Source organism: Maylandia zebra, linkage group LG2, assembly GCF_041146795.1.
Source record: "Maylandia zebra isolate NMK-2024a linkage group LG2, Mzebra_GT3a, whole genome shotgun sequence".
Taxonomy (NCBI): domain Eukaryota; kingdom Metazoa; phylum Chordata; class Actinopteri; order Cichliformes; family Cichlidae; genus Maylandia; species Maylandia zebra.
This window is the reverse complement of record NC_135168.1, coordinates 47,217,545-47,242,437: the sequence shown is the minus strand read 5'-3', so window position 1 is coordinate 47,242,437 and position 24,893 is coordinate 47,217,545. Positions and strand designations below refer to the sequence as shown.

Sequence of the window (24,893 nt, the reverse complement as noted above, 5' to 3'; positions counted from 1 at the left end):
GGGACTGAGGCATCAGTTCATTATTCACGTCTGTGTGTTTAATATTGGGAGAGAGGGGGAAGGCATACTGGTAAAGTTGGTGTGTTTCCTCAGCTTGCGACCATAGTGATTAGTAAAAAGAGTGGAAGGACACTTTGACTAACAACTGTTCAGAGACTGGGCAGCTATGAAATATGTAGTATTTAATTATGTTTTTTTTCAGTACAACTAATCTTGGAGTTTTCAAAAAAAATTTCAACACAGAGAAATACAAACAGCAAGGTGTAAAGGCCCTGTATACACGTGTAACTATACAGGTGTTTTCATTTCAGCTTAACAGTGTTTAGAATAGAGTTTCAATCCAGACAGTATGACATCCAACAGTAGAATAAAAAGATGTTGAATCATGGCTCCATTCGGTTTAGAGTGATGATATTAAAACAAAGGCTTCAGCTGTTTTCAGACAGGAACTGTCGATTTTTGGAATCCAAATGAGACTGATGTCCTTTCTCACATGTAGCACTCAACAAGAAATGACTTCAGATATATTCTCACTACTGGAAATGTGCTGCAGTATAAAGTGTGCAGATAGCAGTGAATGCACTTAGGTACTTTGATGCAAGCGCAATCAGATATAAACCCTTATCCTAACGAGGTTTTAGATGAAAGATGGCCTAATGTGCAGTGTGACTGAGTTAGATCTTTGTGTTCTCACACCCACCACTGAGGAAAAGGTTCATGGTTGCAATGCATGTGTGACAACTCTCACACTGTGAAACTTACTTTTGAGATTACATTAAAAAACAAACCCACACCATCCTCATTTCAAATTTGCAGACTTTTTTGTTTTCTTAGGTTTTTGTTTATCGGCATTATGAGGTTCCAAGCGACTGAAAAGCACTCCGCTGTCAGATCCTAGTGCTCTTCCTTCAAAAGGACAGTCCATTCCTTGGTACCTCGCCAGGAAGTTCAGACCTGCCCAGCTCCTCTCATGCGGTTGCACCTCAAGTCGTGACAGCAATTTGTTAGAAGTCTCTGGTACAATTGGCTGGAGAAGTGTGCCATATATCCTCAGACACTCAAGAGAGATATGAATGATGGTGTCTACCCAGCGCTGGTCTTCATTGTTTTTCCTATCCAGTTTCCAGGGTGTGTGGCGCTGGACAAACCCGTTAGTGAGCCTCACACAGGCACTGATGGCCTCCAGAGCTTTGTATATATGCATAGCCTCATAGTGCTTTTCCACCACAGCTGGGAGTTTCTGTATAGCATCCAACATGTGGTAGTCTTCATGCACAGCTCTGCCTCCGTGTGCTCTGGGGAAGGACTGAGGACAGAAAGAGGGGTAGACCTGAGCTGGGTTGAGAGCTGGTGCCGTGCAGCGGTTAAGCAAACCACCCAGAGAGTCTGCGAGCTCTGCGTTGAGCAGCTTGGCAACTTTGTCATCTGTGTAATCACAGTCCGAGTCAGGAACACCCTGACGCAGGAGAAAGTATCTCATACCATCAGCTGTAAACATTTGTGAGCGTTCAAGAGGATCGACCACATTTCCCAAACTTTTAGACATCTTCTTTCCTCCTACTGTCCAGTGGGAGTGCACATGAATCACCTGTGGCAGTGGCAGTCCAGCTCCTAGGAGAAAAGCTGGCCAGTAGATGGCGTGAAATTTTAGGATGTCCTTTCCTATAACATGGCGGGCCACATGCCACCATTGGTTGTGTTTATCTGGATATCCTGCTACTGTGAGGTAGTTCACCAGAGCATCTAGCCATACGTAGATAGTCTGTTCATCATCTCCGGGGACTGGGATCCCCCACTGAAGACGGCTTCTCTGACGGGACACCGAGAGGTCAGGAAGGTCTTCCTGCAACCACTTAAGTACGGCCTGGTGAAAACGCTCAGGCTGTACAGCCTGAGGATTTCCTCTGAGCCAGTCAAGCAGCTGAGATTGAAACGCAGACAAGCGAAACATATAGTTCTCCTCTTTCATCCACTCCACCTGCAAAACAGTGGCGAGATAATCTGTTTTTGAAACTTTGTTAATGAAGTTAAAATAGCTTCATATAAACACTGAAAAGGGGAAAACGGATAAAAATCTCCATTTCACAATTCGTTTGGGAAGCATTTTCAGTGTTTATTTGGCAGGGCAGTAGAGCACAGACAGGAACTACATGCAGTAAATAGTCTGTGGTAAAATCGAACCCATTGTTAGGCTCCACGTACTCAGCAAATGTCACACACTAAAGATTAGAGGCTCAAGTTAGCGTATTTTTCCTAGACTTCTTAAAGCTCCTCAAGAGACAAAAGGAAAAAGTTGTTTGCACGGTTTGATCGAAATTACCTTGTGTCCACTCTCCAGCGACACTTTGATCTCCTTCCCTAATGAGTCCAAAGCATCACCGACTTGAGAGGGCATAAGAAAGCTTTCATCTTGCGTGGAGTACCAGCCTTCGTAACTCCCCTTGTAGATGAGCCCTTTGTTCCACAGCACTGACCAGAAATGCTCCACAGCCTCACGGTGTCTCTGCTCGGTGGTTCTTATGTAGTCTGTGTACGATATGTTGCAGCTACTGAAGAGATGTCTGAACTGCTTGGACACACCCGTGCAGAAGGTCAGGGGATCTTTTCCTGCAGCTTCAGCAGCTTGTTGGATTTTCAAGCCATGTTCATCAGTGCCTGAATGTATGACAAACATAACAAGAGCATCATCAAAAGCCAAAAAGTCAACTGAGCAATAATAATGGTTAAAATTAAAATGCATTCCACTCACAATCATATAAAACAGAAAACGAACTAATTTACTTTTTCAACAGTTTCAAAATGTCAAAATTATAAGGTGATCACAGAAGAGTTTTATGTCAACATCTTAGTCTTTTCTTCTCTGTTATACCATTTTCTCGTTTGCCCTGATCTGTTCAGTGTAAGGCTTAAAATGGTGTATAACAAAGACCTTAATACCTATAGACACCCATTAATTAAAGTAACATGAAAAACGAACACTTAGCGTAAATGGAAGATTTACCTGTTGCAAACTTTGAGTTAAATCCCTGCAGTAGTTTGTACCTGTGTAAGCAGTCTGCTAAGACAGCTGAGTAAAGGTGTCCTAAATGAGGTGAAGCGTTGACATAGAAGATGGGAGTAGTTATATAGTAACTTCTGTCATCTTTGCATAGCTGAGTGCTCAAAGCAGCGCTGCTCCGATGTTCCCAGAGAGGTGGAACCGGTGATAAAAACTGCTTTTGATGGAGTCTGTAAACCGCTCTACATCCTCTGGTAGCAAACAGAAAGGGGAACCTCATAGTTGGATACCAAGCGACGTCCACATGAAGACCAAAACACGATACTGAATCCACGTAGTGTAGAGTGTTAGCGTAAAACCGGCAAATTCAGTTCAATGTAACCCTGGAATCCATGTGTTTCATTGCCTGTGAAGGTTGAGGCTTCTTCCGGTTTCTACGAATAACAATAATTTGTCCAATGAAAACGCTGTATGTTGCGCATTGACTATCAACCACCAATCAGATTACGAGGTGTATTTTCCCCCTATTTCTTTCTTATTTTTCCTTTTTTTCTCTTTAATTTAGTGTTACCGCTGATATTCTAACACATATTAAAAAAAGAAACTATACAAAAAGCAAAATATTTACGGTAAAAAAAAAAACTACATCGATTTCAGTGGGACGTTTTTTTAAACTTTGAATTTATTGACAAAAAACAGACTAGGAAGTTGACATGTGCACAGGCACATGGTTTCAGTGAGGTAAATACAAAGGATTTGTTTTTTTTTTAATCCACTCATCACAATTAAGTTGTTGAGTTGTTGCATATATTAATACAACAATGTGCTTAATAAAATGCACATTGTTGATGTGATTATTATTGGAGCACAGTTCAAACAAAACTGTGATTGTTCGAATCTTCTTCCAAACCTTGGCAAAGTAGTGACACATCTGAATAACTTGTTCCCCCCTTTCCTCACTCAAACCAGATCCTGGGATACTTGAATTCCTCCAGAAACATGTCCCCACTCCAGAGTGAGCACTCCACCTGTTCTGGCTGAAGACCATGGCCTCAGACTTTGAAGTCACAAAACACATGCAGACTGGTTGGCAAACTCCCATGCACACTCAGTTATCCTCAACAGGATAAATAGATGGTCCAGCGCTCCACCAGCGCAAGAAAACAACATTGCTCTTCCCGAATCTGGGGTTCAACTAATGGACAAACTCTCCTTTCCAGTAACCCCGCTTCCTCTACAGAAGACGTGTCAGTAGGATTAAAGAGGTTCACAAAGTATTCCTTCTACTGCTTGTCTATGCCCTTAGTCGAAGTCAGCAGTGGTGGAGCACTGCTTTCCCCGCCTGATTTCCTGATGATTGGCCAAATTTTCTGGATTTGGTGGATTTACTGTATCCACTGATAGCTTCGTCGAAATACGAATTATTTTGTATTGGTGAATCCAGTGAGCGGTGTCAAACAAATCATTTTTGCTGGCAAAAAGAAACTTCCAATTGTCAATCATTATTACTAACGAGAAGTTAGTATGCCTTGGCTTTGTCAAGTTAAAAGATATTTTAGAACGTTCAGCACCACTTCTGAAAAGATTTAAGTGGTCCTGTGTATATGTTTGACTCTGTATATATACTTTTGTCCCAGTGTGGATTAGAGAAAATCCAAAATAAATCCAAATTTTTATTGCTTTGTAAAGTCAGTGAACATGTGTTCCATACAATTTAATCTACCATGGAAATTTTTCAAAGAAATCATCAAAAATTACCATCACATTCATGCCCATGACAAGTAAACTCCTGACCACAACTGTATATCTACTTAATAATACTGTAAATATTATTAAATATTGATATTGCCTGATGTTATCAACTGTCAGCATTATTTAAGTAATGTATAGTATTTTTTTAAGTTTACATATTAAACTTACAAAAATATTTTCCAATTCTCCAGAACCAGAAAATGTAGATTATAAAATTGTAAAAGTTTAGATTTTAAAAAGGTGATGATGGTTGCCTTTACGTGGAATACTAATATACTAATACTAATAGCTAAGATTGATTCATTTAAGCAACTTTCTAAATCTACCTTGCTGAACTTTATAATAGTTACTATTACAAAGGTAGTAGATCCAACCCTTGTGAGCTAATAAAAAAATGTGTTTATTTTTAATAAAAATTATATAGTAACAGTGTTAAAAACAGTGTAGGACAAGGCAACAGGGTCGAATAGCTATATTTGCTTTATTTGTAGATAATGTAATGTGGAATGTAATGTACTGTGGAAGTCAGGGATGAACGTAGTTAATAAAAGAATGAAACTGTGAAATTCATTTGTCTTCTTTTGATAATATGGGTAACAGGGACTTGTAATGGTTAGAGTGACATACTTTAGTCAGAAAAGCTTGGACAAATACAAAATATGTCAAAGGGACTGACCTTTGGTCTACCATTGGTGTTAGCACGGGACTTGATCATGTCACTTCTTCTTTATCATGCCACCTCATTGTTTTGTCTCTTCCTTTTTGAGGCTAAATAGGTTTCGGTAACAAGTCTGCACATATTTTGTGGGAACTTGCTGTGGATATATACGTTTTTTTTAAACTATCCTGATGTTTAGAAAAGGTTTAAAAAAGGTTGAACAATTATAGATATGTTAACGAATTCAAAACAATCAAGTTAATGTAAAACTCATTTAAAATCCTACAGTGTATAAGACATGTCATTATCAGCAAGTAGGGACAAGAGAAAAATGCAATTTGTCTGTGTTTTAAATAATATTTTGGAACCACGTTTTAAACAACTAGGTACATTTTATCTTAGTAGAAGTGTGTTTTACACAACAAACATGTTGTCGTATTTCATACAGAAAATGTCCTGCAACTGTAGACTGACCCTTTACTGTTTTATCAGTATCATATTCTAACACCTTTCTCTGTTATTTCTTCTACGACTTTCTTTCCAGTACTTTGTTGATGTTATTAAGGAAAACAGCCATTATAACTAAATATCACGAAAACAATTTAATCTGTAATCCCGTATGAAAACATGGCGAGCAGCTGTTTGTTTGACCGGTAGCAGATAACCGTTTCCAAGACGATCACAAGGAAGTTGCTTGGTGACGACCAGCCAATCAGCTGCTTCTCCTCCCGCGGTCCGCAATGAATGTGACGAATAGCTTTAATGTGACGACGGAGGTAAAACATTTCACAAAATGTGACGTTAGCCGACCGGCTAAAGCTGAATTGCACTAAAACAAACTACAAGCAAATCAGAGCGGTACGTACTTTCATATTGCTCCGCTTTTACGGTCGTTTTAATGGGTAGTTTCAGTTCGTCGCGGTACGGTCAGCCTGTCATGTGACTTCTTTAAACATGAGCTTTCCGGCGCTCGATGCCTGGAAAGTTTCGTGTTTGAAGTAGGTCGACCATTTTTACACCCGGAACATGTTTAACTGCATTATCCGCTGTTTCAGATGGAGGTGACGCGGTTGGACTTCTACATTGGCCTCTCACTAGCTGTGAGCTCCAGTGTTTTTATCGGCTCAAGTTTCATCTTGAAGAAGAAAGGCCTGCTCCGATTGGCCAGCAAGGGGTCCATGCGAGCAGGTGATACAACAAAACTCAACTGTAGCGAAGTTTATGCGAGCGCGCGAAGAGATTTTTAGAACACGTAGTTGTATCAACAATAACTACAACACGATAAAGTAACCCTTAAAGCTGAATTGTTATTGCAATTGTCATGATGGAAATGATCCAGCTTTCATTATCAACAGTAAGATGGAGGGAGCTTAGTTGTCATGCAGCTGTGTTGCATTCACATACTTTGAGACTCTTACTCGCTTAACTATCACGTAAGACTAAAAATTTAATCATTGCATCGAAGTCTGACATTTTAGAGGGAAAATGACAGAATATTGGACTTTTCTGTGACAATAAACAAGTCAGCTCATCTAAAAAGCACAACTATGAGAAAACGTGGCATATTAATTTGAGAAAAAAATGTAAGAGATTTCCTTGTGACTTCTCCTATGTGATTCTGACACCTAGGTATGCAGAAACCACTGCACTGTAGCACCAAAGCTGCTAGTCACAGTATGCCAGTGGTATTTAACCCTGTTTTACAAGAGTTTACTAAAAGACACACCCATCTGGTACAGTAAAGATTTATCCCTTATTACAAATGAAATTAGATTTATTTATGTATGTTTTTTAAACAAAGAATGGATTTACTTTTTAGGGATTTACTAGTTAACCAGGAGTTAATATGTATAATAAAGCTTCAAGACATAGAGAAGCATTAAATGCTTACATTTAAGAAGCAGTAAATATGTAATATTTTGCTTTTGACAAAATGACTCAAAATGACTCATGGACTATAGTTCTTCCATAAATACATAGGCATTTCTATTAATGTCTTATTACTGTATTATTATTATTATATAAACAGCAGTTTAGCTTTTTGATATGGAATTGATTTAAACTACTTTATAAAACTTCGGGCTTTGTAACTGAGAACTTTATATCATGTTTTATGAGTTAATCATAATCCGTAAGGTCCTTGAGATGTTGGCTGTTTTGAACTGCATAAATAAAATCGAGATAAGTTGTGGAAAACTACAGCTATATGTTGTAGTGCAAAAGAAGACAGGTGTACCTGAATAATAAAAATATACTACAGCGGGTATCGGAAGGGCTGTGCACATTCAAGCTACCGCAGTACATTGTGTAACTTATGATTAGTAACATTAACCTGGTTGTTCATAAATGTACCAACAATGATGGTTTTGAGGGCGAAATCTGCAGCTGTTATTGTGAAATCTACTGCAGTTTCTCTTTGTGCAACTAACAGGTCAAGGGGGCCATGCTTACCTGAAAGAATGGCTGTGGTGGGCAGGATTAATTTCAAGTAAGTGAATCTTTGGCAGATTTAATCCTGCCCTGTAAACGGGCAACAAGGTCAGGATTCTTCCTAGAAACACTGTCTTCTTTGTTTTCTTAAAACAAAACAAGGCATTTGTGGGTTGTTTTTTTTTTTTTTTGCTGGTGACGTGGCAGTAAGCACTGCACCCACACCAAATATTCCAAGTACACATTCCTTCAAAGAGCACATTTGCACATGTGGGTTTGGAAGAAAATATTTAACCTAAGCAGCTGCACCAGATATGAATATATCTGCATGCTAATGACGATCTTTGCTGTGTTGCAGTGGGAGCTGGAGAGGCTGCCAACTTTGCCGCATATGCATTTGCACCAGCCACACTTGTGACTCCACTAGGAGCATTGAGTGTACTTGTCAGGTAAACGTTTTAAAGGTTTAATATATTATGTTGTATACTAGTATTATTAATGAAGGATGCATGTTGGAAATGCATCTGAGATTGAAAATGATCCCCAATAAATACAGTATATTTACTATGGTTTGAAATATCTATATATTTGCTAAAAGCTGTTGCTTTCACTTTTTTCCACTATGAAAGAAATACCCTTCTAAATATGGAACAGTACCATTTGTGCCAATGCTGCCTCTGCTGTGTATGTTTTTCATCTCCAGTGCCGTGCTGTCCTCTTACTTTCTGAACGAGAGGTTGAATGTGCATGGGAAGATTGGTTGTTTGCTTTGCGTCTTGGGCTCCACAGTCATGGTTATCCATGCACCGCAGGAAGAAGAGGTGGCTTCCCTCAGTGCCATGTCTGAGAAGCTCCTGGATCCAGGTATGACCAGACCTGCTTTGCTGTGATCTGATTAACAACACTGTGGAAGCTGAATCCCTGAAAGGAGCTGGATGTTTGATTTTTTTCAGGTTACTAACTCATTCTTGAATGCTCCCGTTAGGTTTCATTGTGTTTGCTGTGTGCGTTGTGGGAAGCAGTCTGATTCTTATCTGTGCTGTGGCTCCGCGTTTTGGACAGAAGAATGTGCTGGTCTACATCCTGATCTGCTCTGTGATTGGCTCGCTCTCTGTGTCTTGTGTCAAGGGCCTGGGCATTGGCATTAAGGAGCTGTTTGCCGGGACAGCGGTGCTGAAGGAACCTTTGTTCTGGGCCTTAATCATCTGCCTGGTAATCTGTGTCAGCCTTCAAATCAACTACCTGAACAAAGCCCTTGACATTTTTAACACATCACTAGTGACTCCCATTTATTACGTCTTCTTCACCACGTCTGTCATGGCCTGCTCGGCCATCCTCTTCAAGGAATGGTTAAGAATGAACATAGATGGAATAGTGGGAACAATCAGTGGGTTCTTGACCATCATTTTGGGAATTTTTCTCCTCCATGCCTTTAAAGACATTACATTTACCTGGGATTCCCTCCCACTTTATCTGAGGAAAGGTCCTCAGGGCTTTCCATGGGGCCAACAGCCATACTTGGCTCTTCCCAGCTATGACTTGCAAGCACAAGACGAGATGAATCTTCCCAGAGAAGGAGCCACAAATGGAGGGTGGGGTATACACCAGAGAGCACCTTAAAGAGGGCCAGTATTGTTATTATCACTACAAAGTCATTCTAAAACTTTAATGCATATCACAGCTTTACAATCTATCTTACAAAAAAGCGAGGAGGATGGGAGAGGAGGCTTTAAAATGAGAGTAATGCTATCAGTACACTGGATTTTATTTAAAATTAGTTGTCCACATCATACTGGTGTGTACATTTGGGGTTTTTTTTGTTTTTTTTTTACAACATATTGAGTTAAAAAGTAGCCTTCACAAGCCAGATTGTGCCTTCTGTTACTGAAAACTATAACCAAAGTTTTGCACCTTTAGCTTTCATCATGCTTAAAAATGTGTGAGCTTATTTAAATGCAGTCAGTGTTAAAGTCTTAATTTGCTCTGAGTCGATGATGTCAGTTACTGAATTACCTCAGTATTACACACAAACCACACCAAAGAATGCTGTCTACTTGTATAAATGTCTACCTAATGTGTGCAAGCTGTAACAAATTGCTGCGTTAACTGTGTTTTGGATGTTTGATAATGCCGATTAAAACACATTTACAACATCATGTCACTGCACTCTTCCAAAAGATGGACAATATTGTTTGGTTTTTCTTTTTGTTAAATTTATTTATTGCATATGTTCAGCCTCGGCTGCTGATCATGCCTCCTCTGTCAAGACATCTTTAGTTCCTTTCATTACACCAGCATGTAGTTAAGTCCTCTTGCTGCAAGTAAACCCCCCAGCAGGCCAGCTTAGTGTGTTTTTGCACATTTTGTGAGTTTTCACATTCAGACTCAGTTTTAAAGCTTGAGCTCTGTGACTTGACAAAAACAGAGTTTAGGTTTGTGGCTTTGTTTGTTTTTTTCTCAACACTCAGATGCCAGCAGAAGACAAATAAAAAAAACTACAGGAGTCCATGCTCGATGTTACTTTCAGGCACTTGTATGAAAAGGTAACACTTTAGATTCCTTTTCCCCCCATTGGCTGGACAGTTCTTCAAGGTACTGTACAGACAGCAGGGTCAGAGGTACGGTCCCTCTCAGAGCAGTGCCCGTGTGCCTCGTTAGCGCTCTGAGAGACAGTTTTTAGTCTGACATGGTCTCTGAGAACGACCCCCGGCTCCTCTGAGTCTGTTCCAGTCTGTTTAAGATGAACTGGCTGGTGTCGATGAATCGCTCCACGCAGTTAACAAAGCACGCTTCCGTCCTCGAGTCCAGCTTCGGCCCGGGTTTATCCATACACTTCTCCTGGAAACAGAGACACGATTAAAAGGAAATGTAACGGCAAGATTGGATACAGCGCCAGAGTTCCTGTTACAAAGTACCAACTTTACGTCAGCGCGTGATGTGCCCCAGCTGTGACCTCAGCACGCAGTGCGGCACTCCACGATTCGGACGTGTTGCTCAGACACTCGAAGTCGAAGCCAAAAGTGTTTTTAAACCAGTTATTCAGGAAATTCTTAGGCGGTCCTTCGTGACCTCACACGTCTGCCTTTTGCCCGCTTTGACATGAACATTAAAATACTACATGTCCGTCCACCTCGCTTCACTCCGATACTCCTTATCTAAAGCGCCAGCTATACCAAGCCGGGGTATAGTGAATAGTATAGTGTCTCTAACACTTTATTACTGAATCCCTGCTTTGACATAGCGGTAAGGGTCGCCTAAGAAAAGCGGTGCGACCCGGTGTTTGTAAACGGCTAAAATCAATTTTTAATATAGTTTTCTGTCCACGGCCAGTAAAAACGGAAGCCTAAAATTGTGTATAATATAAGACACACCAGCCATCAGTCAAAAAAACCAGATATATTTATACACATAGCAAATGGCAGAGCTGAGCTGGTAGCGTAACGCTCATCTTACCCAGCAGACCTCCGTCATTTGATGCACCAGCTGCTGAAATCGTTGTTTCTGAGACTCGATTTCGATGAACTGCTGAAGCTGAGGGTCAGCTGTCGCTCCCTGGCTGTCCATACTTGCTTATAAAGAGGTCGTACTAGTAATATTTTGCAAACTGTAAATGCTTAATGGCTTTATTGCTGACCTTCACGTGTGTGTGCGAAACGGGAAGTAGTTCAGCCAATCACAGAGCACGTTTGTGTGACAAGCATCGTCATCCTGTACACGTAGACTTTCGTAACAACTGCGGTCAAGTGAGCCCTCACTTACAAAGTCACATTCAGGATGCAATGGTCTCTGTTCCATCAGCCATATTTTATTGGGCCAATTTTGTAACAGATATTGAATGGAAAAAAGTTTGGACTTTACCACAAAGGTTTTTCTTGACAAACAAAATTAAAGAGATTTCCTTTAAGTTGATTCATAGGTTTTACCCTACCAAACAATATTTGTCCAAATTTATGGCTGAAATAAATGTAAATTGTACCTTCTGTCAAGAGCAACCTGAAACAGTTTCTCATCTGTTTTGGTCGTGTAAATTTACGTGTAAATTCTGGAAGGATTTCCACAAGTTTATTACTGACTCTGTTCTCCCTAATCTTCAACTGTACTATAAGGATGTTATCTTTGGCTATTATAATTTTAAAGACAAGGACAATGATGCTTTCTTCTTTATAAATTTGGTTTTATTTTTGGCAAAATTTCATATACACAAAAGCAAAGTCCTCGGCAGAAAGCCTGAACTTCTTGTATTAAAAATGGAACTTGCACAATATATAAGGACAATCTCCTCATCAAAAAACACGAAGGCTCTCAAGACTGTTAACATCTGTAACCGATTGAAACTGCTAACTTGATTTTGGCTCTTGCAAACTTTTGTTTATTTATGTTCCCCTTGATTTATTTTATTTTTTGTACTCACTTTTGTCTTACTGTCTTTGTCACTCTTTCTGTTCCTCATTGTACTACCACAATGTTATCTTTTATGTGATCCCTGTTTTACTTGACTGTATGTCTATAATGTGATAAATAAAGTTTAAAAAAAAAAAAAACAACTTACGAAGTCACAGTCAAGCTAGCCGCTCCGCCAGCCGCACCTAAAATGTGGTTGCACTACTCTTACGCATATTACGGTATAGGTGCCGACTGGCTTAGAAACGAAGTGTTTTCTGTCCTGACACTATTTTACTTCACAATCCACTCCCAGTTTTGGTTTATCTCCACTTTCCCCCCTATGATCCACAGCCCAAATTACCGTATGATTCAGAGAAAATTAACAATAAAATTTACCCAATTTACTCTACTGTACTCTTAATATTCTCATTTTTGAGCTCAGATTACAGGAAAACTGTAAGAGGTGACACAGATATTTCACTGGATTATGACTCTGGGTGACCCCCACTCTTCACACTGTCATCCACAGCCAAAATTACTGTACGGTTTTTGAGAAAATTGATAGTAAAGTTTGCACAATTTACTCTACTGTACTCTATATATTCTCATCTTTGAGCTCAGCTTACAGGAAAACTATAAGAGGTGACACAGATATCTCACTGGATTATGACTCTGGGTGACCCCCACTCTGCACCCTGTGATCCACAGCCAAATATACTGTACGGTTTTTGAGAAAATTCATAGCAAAATCTTCCCATTGTGCTTTACTGTACTCCACATATTAACATCTTTGAGCTCAGATTACAGGAAAACTGTAAGAGGTGACGCAGATATTTCACTGGATTATGACTCTGGGTGACCCCCACTCTTCACACTGTCATCCACAGCCAAATTTACTGTACGGTTTTTGAGAAAATTGATATATTTTTTGGGGTTTTTTTTATTTCAGATGGTCAAAGTAGTAATGGAAGCATTCCCAAATAAACCAGAAATGACATTTTTGACGACAAAAAAAGAGATGGCCCAGGCACGAAGGACATTTGCACAGACAATACTTGAGGCCTCCAGTGTGTAATATCTTCTTCAAATGGACATATTTATTTGTGTCAAACTGATGAACACTAACACACACACACACACACACACACACACACACACACACACACACACACACACACACATATATATATATATATATATATATGTATATATATATATATATATATATATATATATATATATATATATATGTATATATATATGTATATGTATATATATATATATATATATATATATATATATAATTGTTTTATGTTATCTACAACAAAGTATTTGACTCTGTGTCTTAAAGATTGTAATTGATTAAAACATAGAATTATTTACTTAATGTGTTTATGAAAGTTCATATGTTTTTGTTTACAGATCCAATGTGATAACCGCTGGTTCCATTCTGAAGGCCTGGACATGACAAATGAACAGCTCAGCAGTGCTCAGAAGACAGAGTGGAAGTGTGTGCTTTGTGTAACCTAATTCCACATGCAGTGAAAGCTACTTGAATAATCTGCTTATAGTTGTTATTGGTGTTTTGAGGAACACATGTGTAAAACACAATGTGTATAACATTCTTGCTTTGTGCACGTACTTCAAGTATTTCCTTTTTGATTTTTTGGGTTGATTTGTGTGATGACAGATAATGAATAACAATATATCTAAACTGTGTAGTAGTAATATGAGAAATCAGTAATCTGAGAAATGTAATTTCTCACCCTGACCGGTTGAGGCAGATGGCCGCCCCTCCCTGAGCCTGGTTCTGCCGGTGGTTTCTTCCTGTTAAAAGGGAGTTTTTCCTTCCCACTGTTGCTCATAGGGGGTCATATGATTGTTGGGTTTTTCTCTGTATGTATTATTGTAAGGTTTAACTTATTATGTAAGTGCCTTAAGGTGACTATTGTTGTGATTAAGCACTGAATAAATAATGTCTAAAACTAAAGTTGCTACTTGAGGTGGTGTGTGAATGACATTTTGAAAAATTTAAATTGTGTGTGGAAAGAAATTTCTTGTAGTTAAGCAAATACTTCAATGAACTCATTTTGTTTGGTAATGGAATAGGATTTAATTTTATCAGAAATCCATACAGTAATTGTTGCTGTGGATCACAGGGTGCAGAGTGGGGGTCACCCAGAGTCATAATCCAGTGAGATATCTGTGTCACCTCTTATAGTTTTCCTGCAATCTGAGCTCAAAGATGAGAATATATAGAGTACAGTAGAGTAAATTGGGTAAATTCTGCTATCAATTTTCTCAAAAACCGTACAGTAATTGTTGCTGTGGATCACAGGGTGAAGAGTGGGGGTCACCCAGAGTCATAATCCAGTGAGATATCTGTGTCACCTCTTACAGTTTTCCTGTAATCTGAGCTCAAAGATGAGGATATTAAAAGTACAGTAGAGTAAATTGTGCAAAGTTTACTATCAATTTTCTCAAAAACTGTACAGTAATTTTTGATGTGGATCACAGGGTGAAGAGTGGCGACAGCCTAGAGTCAGAATCCAGTGAAATATCTGCGTCACCTCTTACAGTTTTCCTGTAATCTGAGGTTAAAGTTGAGAATATATAGAGTATAGTACAGTAAATTGTGTTAAGTTTACTATCAATTTTCTGGAAATCCGTACAGTAATTTTGGCTGTGGATCACAGGGTGAAGAGAGGGGTCGCCCAGAGTCATAATCCAGTGAAATATCTGCGTCACCTCTTACAGTTTTCCTGTAATCTGAGCTCAAAGATGTCAATATGTAGAGTACAGTAAAGCACAATGGGAAGATTTTGCTATGAATTTTCTCAAAAACCGTACAGTAATTGTTGCTGTGGATCACAGGGTGCAGAGTGGGGGTCACCCAGAGTCATAATCCAGTGAAATATCTGCGTCACCTCCTATAGTTTTCCTGTAATCTGAGCTCAAAGATGAGGACATTAAGAGTACAGTAGAGTAAATTGGGTAAATTTTATTGTTAATTTTCTCTGAATCATACAGTAATTTGGGCTGTGGATCACAGGGGGGAAAGTGGAGATACACTAAAACTGGGAGTGGATTGTGAAGTAAAATAGTGTCAGGACACAAAACACTGCGTTTCTAAGCCGGTCTTCACCCATACCGTAATATACGTAAGAGTAGTGCAACCACATTTTCGGTGCGGCTGGCGGAGCGGCTAGCTTGACTGTGACTTCGTAAGTGAGGGCTCACTTGACCGCAGTTCGTAACAGCCGTATCCATTTGAGGGTGTGTTTACGCGTTTGTTTTCAGTTCGGTGAGGATAACGCCATCCGTGAATACAGCAGGTCTGTCGCATGGTTGGAAATTTTCATTCCATCTTTTGCACATTTTCATTTTTAATTTTCATCCCACATGATGATGTTTCAAACATTTCAAAGCCTGGTATACTTGGCTTTTATTTGTGCAATACATATGCGCGTACAAAGCTTGTTTAGACATGCAAAGATGTTTACACATTCAACAAATATTTCACAAAATTCACTACATACATACAAACTCAATCCGGTGCTCTTTAATAAAATGTACACAATTGAAATGCTACTCTATAGGAATGTACTTCTACTTATGGGATGGAAAGGATGGTATAATCAGTGAGCAACAGTGATATTCACAGTACACATATTCACATTTCAGAGGACTTCGCTGTGCTGTTACTTTCACTGACTGTTATCTTTCCAGGGGCATCTGAAGATACGACTCTGTGGGCTTCTGAGTGAACTGTCGATGTTTTGTGCTGATACATTATTCGGAGTCCTACTGGAGCTCATATAGCAGATCCTGAACAGTCAGCGCCAGTTCCTGAAAGTTTGGTCTCTCCTCTGCTTTCTGAAAGGAACAGCAAAGGAAACCTCTAGGATTAGGGCCAATATTAAATGTCAACTCAACCGAGAGTTGCAATAAAATATGAAAATTCACTTACATCAAGCCAGCAGCTTGACATAATGCTGTAAACTCTTTCGTTGGCCAACTGGGGGCGAAAGAGGCGCAGGCCCCGGGACACCTGGTCCACTATTTCCGTGTTGTTGAGGCGCTCATAAGGAAGCCGTCCCAGAGTGTACACCTCCCACATTAAAACCCCTAATGGATTATATAAATGGTTAGAATTTAAAATCATTATGCTTTTATGCAATTTGAGCAAACAAAACAAAACAAAATATAAAGGTCAAAAATAGATATCAACAGAACAATAAAACATTACATGCATAAAAATATATATTTTTAAATGAAGGTATTAATGCATTAATTGTAATATAAATTCCCGATGTATGTATTTAGTTTTCCATTTAACTATTTAATTACAATTTTAAAGAATACTTTTGTTAGCACATTTATTTTCCCTATGTATTCACCAAAACTGTTTTTATACAGTAGAGTAATTATTAATTAACCTATTAAATCATTTGCACCTTTATTATTTTTAATACTGAAGTTTCTGTGTCCACTCACTTTGAAGTACATCAATAAAACAGTAAAAATATATACAGTATATTACTTACCATATGCCCAGATGTCAGACTTACTGCTGAATTTGCAGTAAAGAAGGACTTCGGGTGGCGACCAGCGGACAGGGAACTTTGAGCCAACCGAGCTTGTGTATTCATCATCTAAAACATACCTGGAAGGTTTGGAGGAAGAGGATTTTAATATTATGCTGATGATGTACCAGTGTGTCTTGTTCTTTTTGCAACTTATGTAAAGTGTTTTACCTTGATAGCCCAAAGTCAGTCACTTTGACAGTGCCATTTCCATCTACTAAACAGTTCCTGGCAGCCTGGAGATAAAACAAACAATGCTTTTGGTTCAGGAATAATCATTAAACCTTCAGCGTTATCTTTGGGTAGCAAACAGGATTTTTCTTTTTTAAGCTTTGACACAGTGGATCATTGTCTCTCACCAGGTCTCTGTGGATGTACTGGTGTGACTCGAGGTAGGCCATGCCCTCAGCGACATCTTTACACATCTCTAGCAGCTGGATGCTTGTTGGGTGCTGCTTCAGGCCCTCCTTGAGGTATGTGAGGAGGCAGCCGTTTGCAAGGTACTCGGTCACTATATAAATAGGCCTTTGTTTGGTGCACACGCCATAGAGCTGGACCAGGTTCTCATGGCGAAGCTTCCTTGTTTGAGCAAAAAGAAGAAGGAACTTAAGCACTGTGAGCTGGGTTTCCTCAAAGACATTATAGGAACTACCATTCCCAGTATGACAGATCAGTTTTATGAGTCTTGTGCACAAACAGACTCATCTTAGAGTGAGTTAGACATTCAGCAATTATCATTTAGTTGTGCTTACATCATGATTTTTGCTTCTTCTATGAAATCATCTTCTGACATGGAGCCCTCTTTAATCATTTTAATGGCCACATCATGCTGTCCCTGCCACTTCCCATACTTCACCACTCCAAATTGTCCAGATCCCAACTCCTTGATGAAGGTGAGTAAGTGTGGGTCAATCTCCCACACACCTACGTCAAACAAGAGAAAATAATTGTGCTCTTTTAGCATGTAACGACCTCATTAAAATAACTGCTTGACACGTTGTATATATCTTTTTAGCGCTGCTGCTGAGAGATAAATGAGATGCCACTCTTGGTTACCATAAACACTAGAAACATTTTTCCTTTTATCAAACTAAAAACCAGGTAATCAGGTGCACAGACAGAAAACCATTTTTAATCTTCTGATCTCATACTAGGCACAAAAGTGTAATAACTTTGCCAAATATACTAATAGCACAAAACACTGTTAAAACAATGATCAGTATCTTACATGTTAGCTTTTATACACTCTCTGAAAGCTGTTATAATAAAAAAGAATACATTCATAATCCAAGAAAGCAGGTGTAATTAAATTTCATCTGCAGTCATAATCTTACCATAACCAAGGCCTGCTGTGGATGGGGGCCGTGCCCGGTTAGATACGATGTGTTTCAGTCTGCTAACCATGCCTAGTGGGGAGATAACAAAGCCACATTACCTATTAAGATAGTCATTTTTGAAAAGATGACTGGAATATGAATTGCAAGAATGAACTAATTCATTGAGCTTTGACATGTGAGTGAAAGGGCTACAGAAGACGTTAAAAAAGAAAATAAAAAGCAACTGTAAATTTAAGTTAAATAAAGTGGAGATTAATAATAAAAAAAGAATAATTAAACCCACAAAATTTCCAATGGCCCCCTACCCCCCACTCAAACTTGCTTATGACTCATTTCCTTTTTCCTGTTACCGTAACCAAATTTGAAAATGAGTTTATTGTGTAACAAATACCACAGTATTAAAGCTGAGACTATGTATCCATATGGCCCGGGCAGTTATATTGACCTGCTGCGTTGTGCTGGTGATAGTTGATGAGCTCTGCGATGGTGTTAAAATTATGCTTTTCTGCCAAGTAATACTGGCTCTGCTGGGTGGTGCAGATGTTATAATGTCGGCAGCTTCCAACAGCTTCCCTGTAGAGAGAAGAGTAACACGGGTGGATTTAGTTCGCACGTTTTCACTGGAACCACCGAACAGGAATGATTTATCATATATGCATAATTAGGTAAAATCTCCTCAGTGTTCTGAACAGGGTAGCTCAGTCTTGGAATTTAAAAAAAAGTACCGCAGACACATTAGTCCTAGTTTTGCATAAGTCATTTACATCTCTCTCCCTCTGTGGGCCACTGTTTCCTCTTTCATTACAAACAGTTCTTCTTTTCATGCGTTCACACATGACCGGAGCGAGTGGATACACTATATAAATGGTAGCAGTGTTTAACACCGCTAAGCTTACTCACCCGCCACCCCTTGTGAGCAGAGACACAGTGTATTTCCCAGCCTTGCTGGAGTCCCGCACCAAGAAGCCTCCATCTTTGTTCTGATTACAACAACATATTTCATAAGTTTTGACTTAAACACAGTCCGGAAACATATTTTTGGCAATGACAGTCATGGGTTTACCTCAGCCTTTAACAGTTTTTCTGCTTGACTACGGTTCATATTCTTGCAATACCAGCTGTCAATAAAAAAAATAAACAATTTTTAATTCTTCCTGAATGTTGTTGTATTAGTTCAACAATAAGAAATTAATTAGAGTGCAGATAAGGAACCAAGAATGAGTTAGGTTAAAAATAATAAAATGTATAACCATATGTGACATTAATACACCTATTTAGGGGCAAAGCAATAACACTGATACTCACTCGAATCTTTCTAGCCCATCTTCAGCTTCTACAACATAATTGCTTGGTATATAACCCTCTTTTCTGGAAAAGAAAAGAACATTAACAGATGGCACATGCAAAACGTGAACTTCTTCTTAACACCAGCAGATTCTAACTTTTACAAATCATTCAAGTGAATCGTATATTATATAAATTCATTTCTACTTGTTATGCAAAATTTATGAACTAACGAGCCGTGTAGCCCCGGAAGCCACTTTTTGAACGTTCTCTTATATAAATTATCTTTAATCTGTGTGCTTCAAAATCATCACTGATTATCTGTCTTCCTCATTATAATGCTTGCAGTTGGTTTACTTTAGCCTCCACTGTAAGTTTCCAGAGTAAACTGATTGCGCTTGATTTTTGATTTGTCTGATGGGCTACGTGCGGTCACACTCTTCTTACGAGACATCTTTGGGTCACCTCTAGTCAGCTTACCCATATTTGTCTCGAGCTCTCCACCAGTTTGCATCGGACTTTTCCAGGATGGTGTACTCCTCATCCTTCCTTAGCTCCAGGTCTTGTGGTGTCATGGGTGTGTAACTGTACTCAGCTACAACAGTCATGCCTGCAGAGGACGCTGGTGGGTCAGGAGGCTGTGGAGGTAAAGGACGAGTAGGCTTTTTCTGGAAAAAAAAAAAGATAGCTTTTTGTCATATAGAAGAAAACAGTGTGTACTTGGTGAATGTTCATCTCATAGTCCTAGGTCTATACCTCTGCTGGGGTTGGAGGAAGCGGCTTCCTTGTTGACCTTCGAGATAGCTGTGATGTCACTCCTATGAAGGCATTGTTAGATATATTAATTTAAAAGTTTAGGACCTGATCATTTTAGACTTTAAACTAAGGGGAGTCTAATTCTCACCATTCTTACTATCAAGCACTTTGCAACCCATGGCCTGTTTAACTTCCTGGTGGCAGCACAACCACACCCCATCAACCCAGAAGCATGGATGGTACTTCTGCGTCAGATCGCTGTTGAAGCGCACCACTGTACACGTATACGGCCACAGAGTTTTTCAGATACACAAGATATGGTCATGTTCATGAAAGATGATACGAGATACGGTGACGAAATGCGAGAATAGACATGCACACTTACATTCTTTGAGCTTCTTTATCCACGCAACCCGGGTGTCTTCAGTCTTAGAAAATATATACAGTGGCCCTTCATCATAAATGACCTGTGGAAAAATCCACAGCGGAGCAAGACGGCAATTTTCAGTATTTTTTTCTTTATTTTTTTTCAAGTTTGGTATTGCAGAATAGATTGCTGCAAGTGTGGCAAAAGTCTCTTCAAATGCGTTAACGGAAATTCAACACATGAACCCACGAAGTGTTACTTTGCTTTTTCTTTCATTAAGACATGTTTAGCTTGAACTTTTACTATTTATGGCAACATTGGCACTAAAAGCCCCTAGCTCATCTGAGTGTGAGAGGAAGTTTCACTTCTTAACAATTAACTTTCACAGTGTTAACTATTGGAGCACCGAACAGTCCTTGGAGAGCCTCACTCATGCTGCTGTGTGCTGCTCGTACGTGTTTTTTTTAATAGAAAGTGTTTGTTGTTCTTTTTCTGCAGCTCTATTCTTATATAATCTTCCTGTTACGTGTTCTGGCCCGAAGCTAAACAGCAGTGAAAGCAAGCAAAGTGTATATTTTATATAAAGTTTAATCGGGTACAAAGCATTTGCATTTGACTCTTGTTTATAACTTCAGTAATGAAAATTGGATTGAAAAATATCTACCTGGAATGGATACATGCGCTCTTGTGGGGCATTGGGCTCTGGCTGGACTATCTCTACACACTTGATCTTCTCTAGGTCAACTGACCCTTTCAGACCTTTTCGCTTCTGCTTAACAGAAGAGGAAACAGTCAGGTAAGTCCAAGATAAAGAGCCAAGTGTTTATTTGGTGGCCCAAGGTTGCCAGCCAACATTAATATGAAACGAACCTTTCTTCAGTTCTATATACATACCATTTTGTCTGTGTCAAAGTCATAGTAGGATATTTTTTCTGCTGTGAGAACAAACATTCTCTCTTTGTAGTTTAAAGGTGAGGTCTTCTTCTTCTGTTGAGATCTTTTAATGAAGACTTCTTCCAGTATAGAGTCTGACATGATTCATTCAGGATTCAGCTGCACTGGAACAAGTGACAAATGGATACGTTTAAAAAGAGTAATCATGGCGTAACACAATGCTTCTCCACTAAACAGCATGTTCACACCCCGACTACAACAGCATCTGTAATTCTGCTGAGAGCTGTGACTGGCTCAGCATTATGATAAAGCCTCAAGTTTTGCTGAACTTTACACTTATTCAGTGTTTTCGTTTCCTTTGAAAAGCATTTTAAAGAATGTAATACCTACCCACTGTTCATAGAGTTGGAGCAGTGCCACTGCAACAGGTGAAAGTGGAGATCTGGAAAGAGATGAACAGGCATGCAGTGTTAGCGCATATCGCTGTGTGATTAGGTGTAGTTTGCATAAGCCCTGCTTTTCCTGACAGCAACATCCTCGGTTTCCAACATTTGCCTCTGTGGCACATCTGTTTCTCTTAGCTGTTACATCCTGGTCATCTGGATACAGTATTTAACTCCTCTTTGCCTTTGGAATGGATATCAAGTGCCTGATTTGTTGATCCAAAAACCTGGCTAAATACAGTAGTATAGTTCTTTCATTTTATATAACTATACAGTCTAGACATGATTCATTTTTTGTTTTACTTCTAAATAAAATTTGTTTGCTGGCAAACATATCATGTAATATATCACTCCTACTATCAGAAGGCTTCCTTCCCCTCGGGCACATTTATACATTTTACCACGCACATAAGATAAGTAGGCAAATGAAAAAGGCTCTCTTTTTGCTTTATGGCAGTGTAGTGTGTCTTGTTTGCAGCACCTCCTAACCACCAGCGCTGAAATGAAACTTGCACCTCCAAAACAAGACACATTGATAGAATCTGAGTGAAGGGGAGCATACAATAATTAATTGTTGTGGAAATTAGTAACATAGCGACATTAACAGCCTGATATTTTAGGGGAAATATAGCTAGCTGAAACTTAATTCAGTATAAATAGTACTGCAGTGACGGTACACGCAGAAAATCACGACAACTGATGAAAACAAAGCTGAAAGATATTGATGATAGGTTGGGAAGCAAAGGCTTCTTTGGTTCTGACCAATGCAGAACTAAAACTAAAATCTCACCAAATGACCAGAAGAAAAGCCAAGGTATTCCCGTCACCACATTGTTCTAAAAGTGCAACAAAAGTGCACCAATGCGGGGAAGTTATTTGTTACCGGTTACCGCTCAAATGTGAACTATCAAATTCTCAGACTCACCCTCGTTACACGGCCGAGCGCTCACTGTGTGTCAGTTTCTGTCAGATGTGTGCGCACTTCAACTCAGCCTATTTTCAGCTTAGTGAGAGAGAGAGAGAGAGAGAGAGAGAGAGAGAACTTCCTTCTATCATCTGAACTGTAACTGTGGCACTACGAGAAGCTTCTGTTGCTCTCTGCTAACAGGGAGTCTGACATTTCTTCACACTCGAGTGACACTACCTGCTGGTGTTGTTTGTGCCTTCGTGAGCAGACAGAGGTGTTCCCTATTCTGTGAAACATTGTTTACTCATTCCTCATTTAACACGACCCGTCTTTTCTCACATCACTAACTCGAGTGAAGGTCAAAAAACTCTGAGGGCGCACGCCCAAAACTTTGATATGTGCCTCTAAATCAGTGAAGCCTTTTGACTGAAACTGTGCAGCTACCAATGCATCATGGCTACTCAGAGGAGATTATTTTTTTGCCTTTTCTGATGGGAGTTGACTCATGGTGGCTGACACAGACAAACTCATAGGGAAGTTGCATCAGTATTGCTTTGCAATATGAAGAGAGAAGAAACCCTGTGGCCTGCACCTCTTCTTACCTGACAGTATCTCTCTTTTAAATTTTGCTGTGCATGAGTTGGACATTTGAAAAGCATGTAATGTACCAGTTTTGGCAGGTTCCATTTGTAATTTTACTCTTCTGTGTGTGACCTAGACTATATAATCTAATACAGGCCAACTGTGTCACTACACCCTCTGTGTGAAAGGCAATTAAGTAGCAAATAAATCATTATAAATGGTCATTATTGCATTCTTTTATTCTAAAGTGCACAAATTTTGACTGCATGATGTCTGATGTGAATGACACAGCAGACACAACCTTATCATGAAAGACTAATGTTAACAGGAACCTGTAAAGATGCTGTGTTTCCTGATGTTTCCTGGTAGATAAGTGCTATGTGCAATAAAATGCGTACTTGTGTATGTGTGTTTGCGTGTGTCTCTGTGTGAGCATACGTAACAAAGAAACAGACAGAGAGAAAAAAGTGAGTAATGTCACAAGACTGATTCTAACCACAAAGAATACTCAGGCATATTAAAATACCACATAAGTTTAACATTGTGGTGACTTGTGAGAACTATTTGTCAGGATACGAGAATTTCCTATGATGCACACGTAAGTATTAAAAATGACAGTTCAATGCAAGATACCTGTCATGGAGAGTCAGTAACTGTGTGAAAGTACAACCTGATTAGCGATAGCGATTTGCTTTACATTTAACCAGTTTCTGCTACAAAGAAAGCACTTTGATGAACAGTGTCAGTGTGTGCACATAAAGGATTATCAGCACTCAGCACACAACAGTACGTTTATGTCCAGAAAACATTCAAAACTTTATACATCGTTAGACTTTAAGCTGAAAATGTCACTTGTGGATTCATAATTTCATTGGTTATTTCACAGGATTTGCATACAAACGAAATTACAGTGGGTTTCAGTTGAGTACTTGCACTAATCTACGCTACTTTTGGCCTCGGTCTTTCAGATGAAGTGTACTCAAAGGTTGCTTCTCTCATTTATAGTTCTATGAACAAAGTGCAACTAAAAATACTTCCTTTAGAAACAAGTGCTGCTTACCCAGATGTTGAAAAATGACACACATCAGACAACTGCAGATGCTGAAGCTTGAAGAGTGGCATGGACCTTTGCCTCAGTAGCTGGCTTTCCATAAAATGTGTGTTGGTCTGTGATGCAAGAAGCTTAAAACACACCCACAGAGAGGAATCGACAGGGCTTACTTCCCCTTTTTCTTGCTGCTAATTTTCATATCAGCCTTCTGGACAGTTTTGGTGATAAGTGGAAGCGGGCTAAACATTAATGCAAGGCCATATTTGGTTGTTACATATAGTTACACTGTAACCTGAGTGGATTTCTTAGTTTCTCACCTGCTTATTACGTTGTTAAAAGATATTTCAAAATGATAACTTCTGCAGGCATTAAAGCCTTTTCACTGTGAGTAAAATGTATAGCTTGTGTTTTAGTATATTACTGACCCACTGAGTTTTGTCAGGTTTATGCTGTGCACTCCATGGC

At 39.3% G+C, this 24,893-nt stretch overlaps 4 protein-coding genes across 8 annotated transcripts; 1 reads left to right on the top strand and 3 right to left on the bottom strand.

The window, feature by feature from the left end:
• Positions 1 to 165: 165 nt before the first annotated feature.
• mars2 (methionyl-tRNA synthetase 2, mitochondrial) lies at positions 166 to 3,425 on the bottom strand. Its single transcript, XM_004545801.4, has 3 exons — positions 3,002 to 3,425; positions 2,321 to 2,655; positions 166 to 1,978 (listed from the first exon to the last, which is right to left on the bottom strand). The coding sequence occupies exons 1-3, from the start codon at positions 3,276 to 3,278 to the stop codon at positions 800 to 802; spliced, it is 1,791 nt and encodes a 596-aa protein (XP_004545858.2). The 5' UTR covers positions 3,279 to 3,425; the 3' UTR covers positions 166 to 799.
• Positions 3,426 to 6,095: 2,670 nt separating this feature from the next.
• Positions 6,096 to 10,004, top strand: zgc:101583 (magnesium transporter NIPA2). The gene is made up of 6 exons (XM_004545798.4): positions 6,096 to 6,266; positions 6,464 to 6,596; positions 7,840 to 7,896; positions 8,197 to 8,287; positions 8,542 to 8,702; positions 8,824 to 10,004. Exons 2-6 carry the CDS (start codon positions 6,464 to 6,466, stop codon positions 9,456 to 9,458), a joined length of 1,077 nt encoding a protein of 358 aa, XP_004545855.3. The 5' UTR covers positions 6,096 to 6,266; the 3' UTR covers positions 9,459 to 10,004.
• Positions 10,005 to 10,359: 355 nt separating this feature from the next.
• On the bottom strand, positions 10,360 to 11,492 carry timm8a (translocase of inner mitochondrial membrane 8 homolog A (yeast)). The gene is made up of 2 exons (XM_004545800.5): positions 11,292 to 11,492; positions 10,360 to 10,676 (listed from the first exon to the last, which is right to left on the bottom strand). Exons 1-2 carry the CDS (start codon positions 11,400 to 11,402, stop codon positions 10,515 to 10,517), a joined length of 273 nt encoding a protein of 90 aa, XP_004545857.1. The 5' UTR covers positions 11,403 to 11,492; the 3' UTR covers positions 10,360 to 10,514.
• A 3,715-nt stretch (positions 11,493 to 15,207) lies between these two features.
• btk (Bruton agammaglobulinemia tyrosine kinase) lies at positions 15,208 to 24,550 on the bottom strand. 5 transcript variants are annotated; one of them, XM_004545795.4, is made up of 20 exons: positions 24,438 to 24,544; positions 22,814 to 22,891; positions 21,836 to 21,887; positions 21,446 to 21,609; positions 21,216 to 21,323; positions 20,570 to 20,651; positions 20,333 to 20,458; positions 20,185 to 20,246; positions 19,909 to 20,096; positions 19,450 to 19,512; positions 19,208 to 19,262; positions 19,045 to 19,124; positions 18,590 to 18,717; positions 18,142 to 18,213; positions 17,560 to 17,731; positions 17,167 to 17,386; positions 16,979 to 17,043; positions 16,769 to 16,887; positions 16,192 to 16,349; positions 15,208 to 16,097 (listed from the first exon to the last, which is right to left on the bottom strand). In XM_004545795.4, exons 4-20 carry the CDS (start codon positions 21,584 to 21,586, stop codon positions 16,026 to 16,028), a joined length of 1,911 nt encoding a protein of 636 aa, XP_004545852.1. In that variant the 5' UTR covers positions 21,587 to 21,609; positions 21,836 to 21,887; positions 22,814 to 22,891; positions 24,438 to 24,544; the 3' UTR covers positions 15,208 to 16,025. The 5 variants fall into 5 exon arrangements, with proteins under 5 accessions (XP_004545852.1, XP_004545853.1, XP_012773045.1 ...); XM_004545796.4 differs by having other exon boundaries at positions 21,216 to 21,320; XM_012917591.4 differs by having other exon boundaries at positions 21,446 to 21,604.
• Between the last annotated feature and the right edge of the window lie 343 nt (positions 24,551 to 24,893).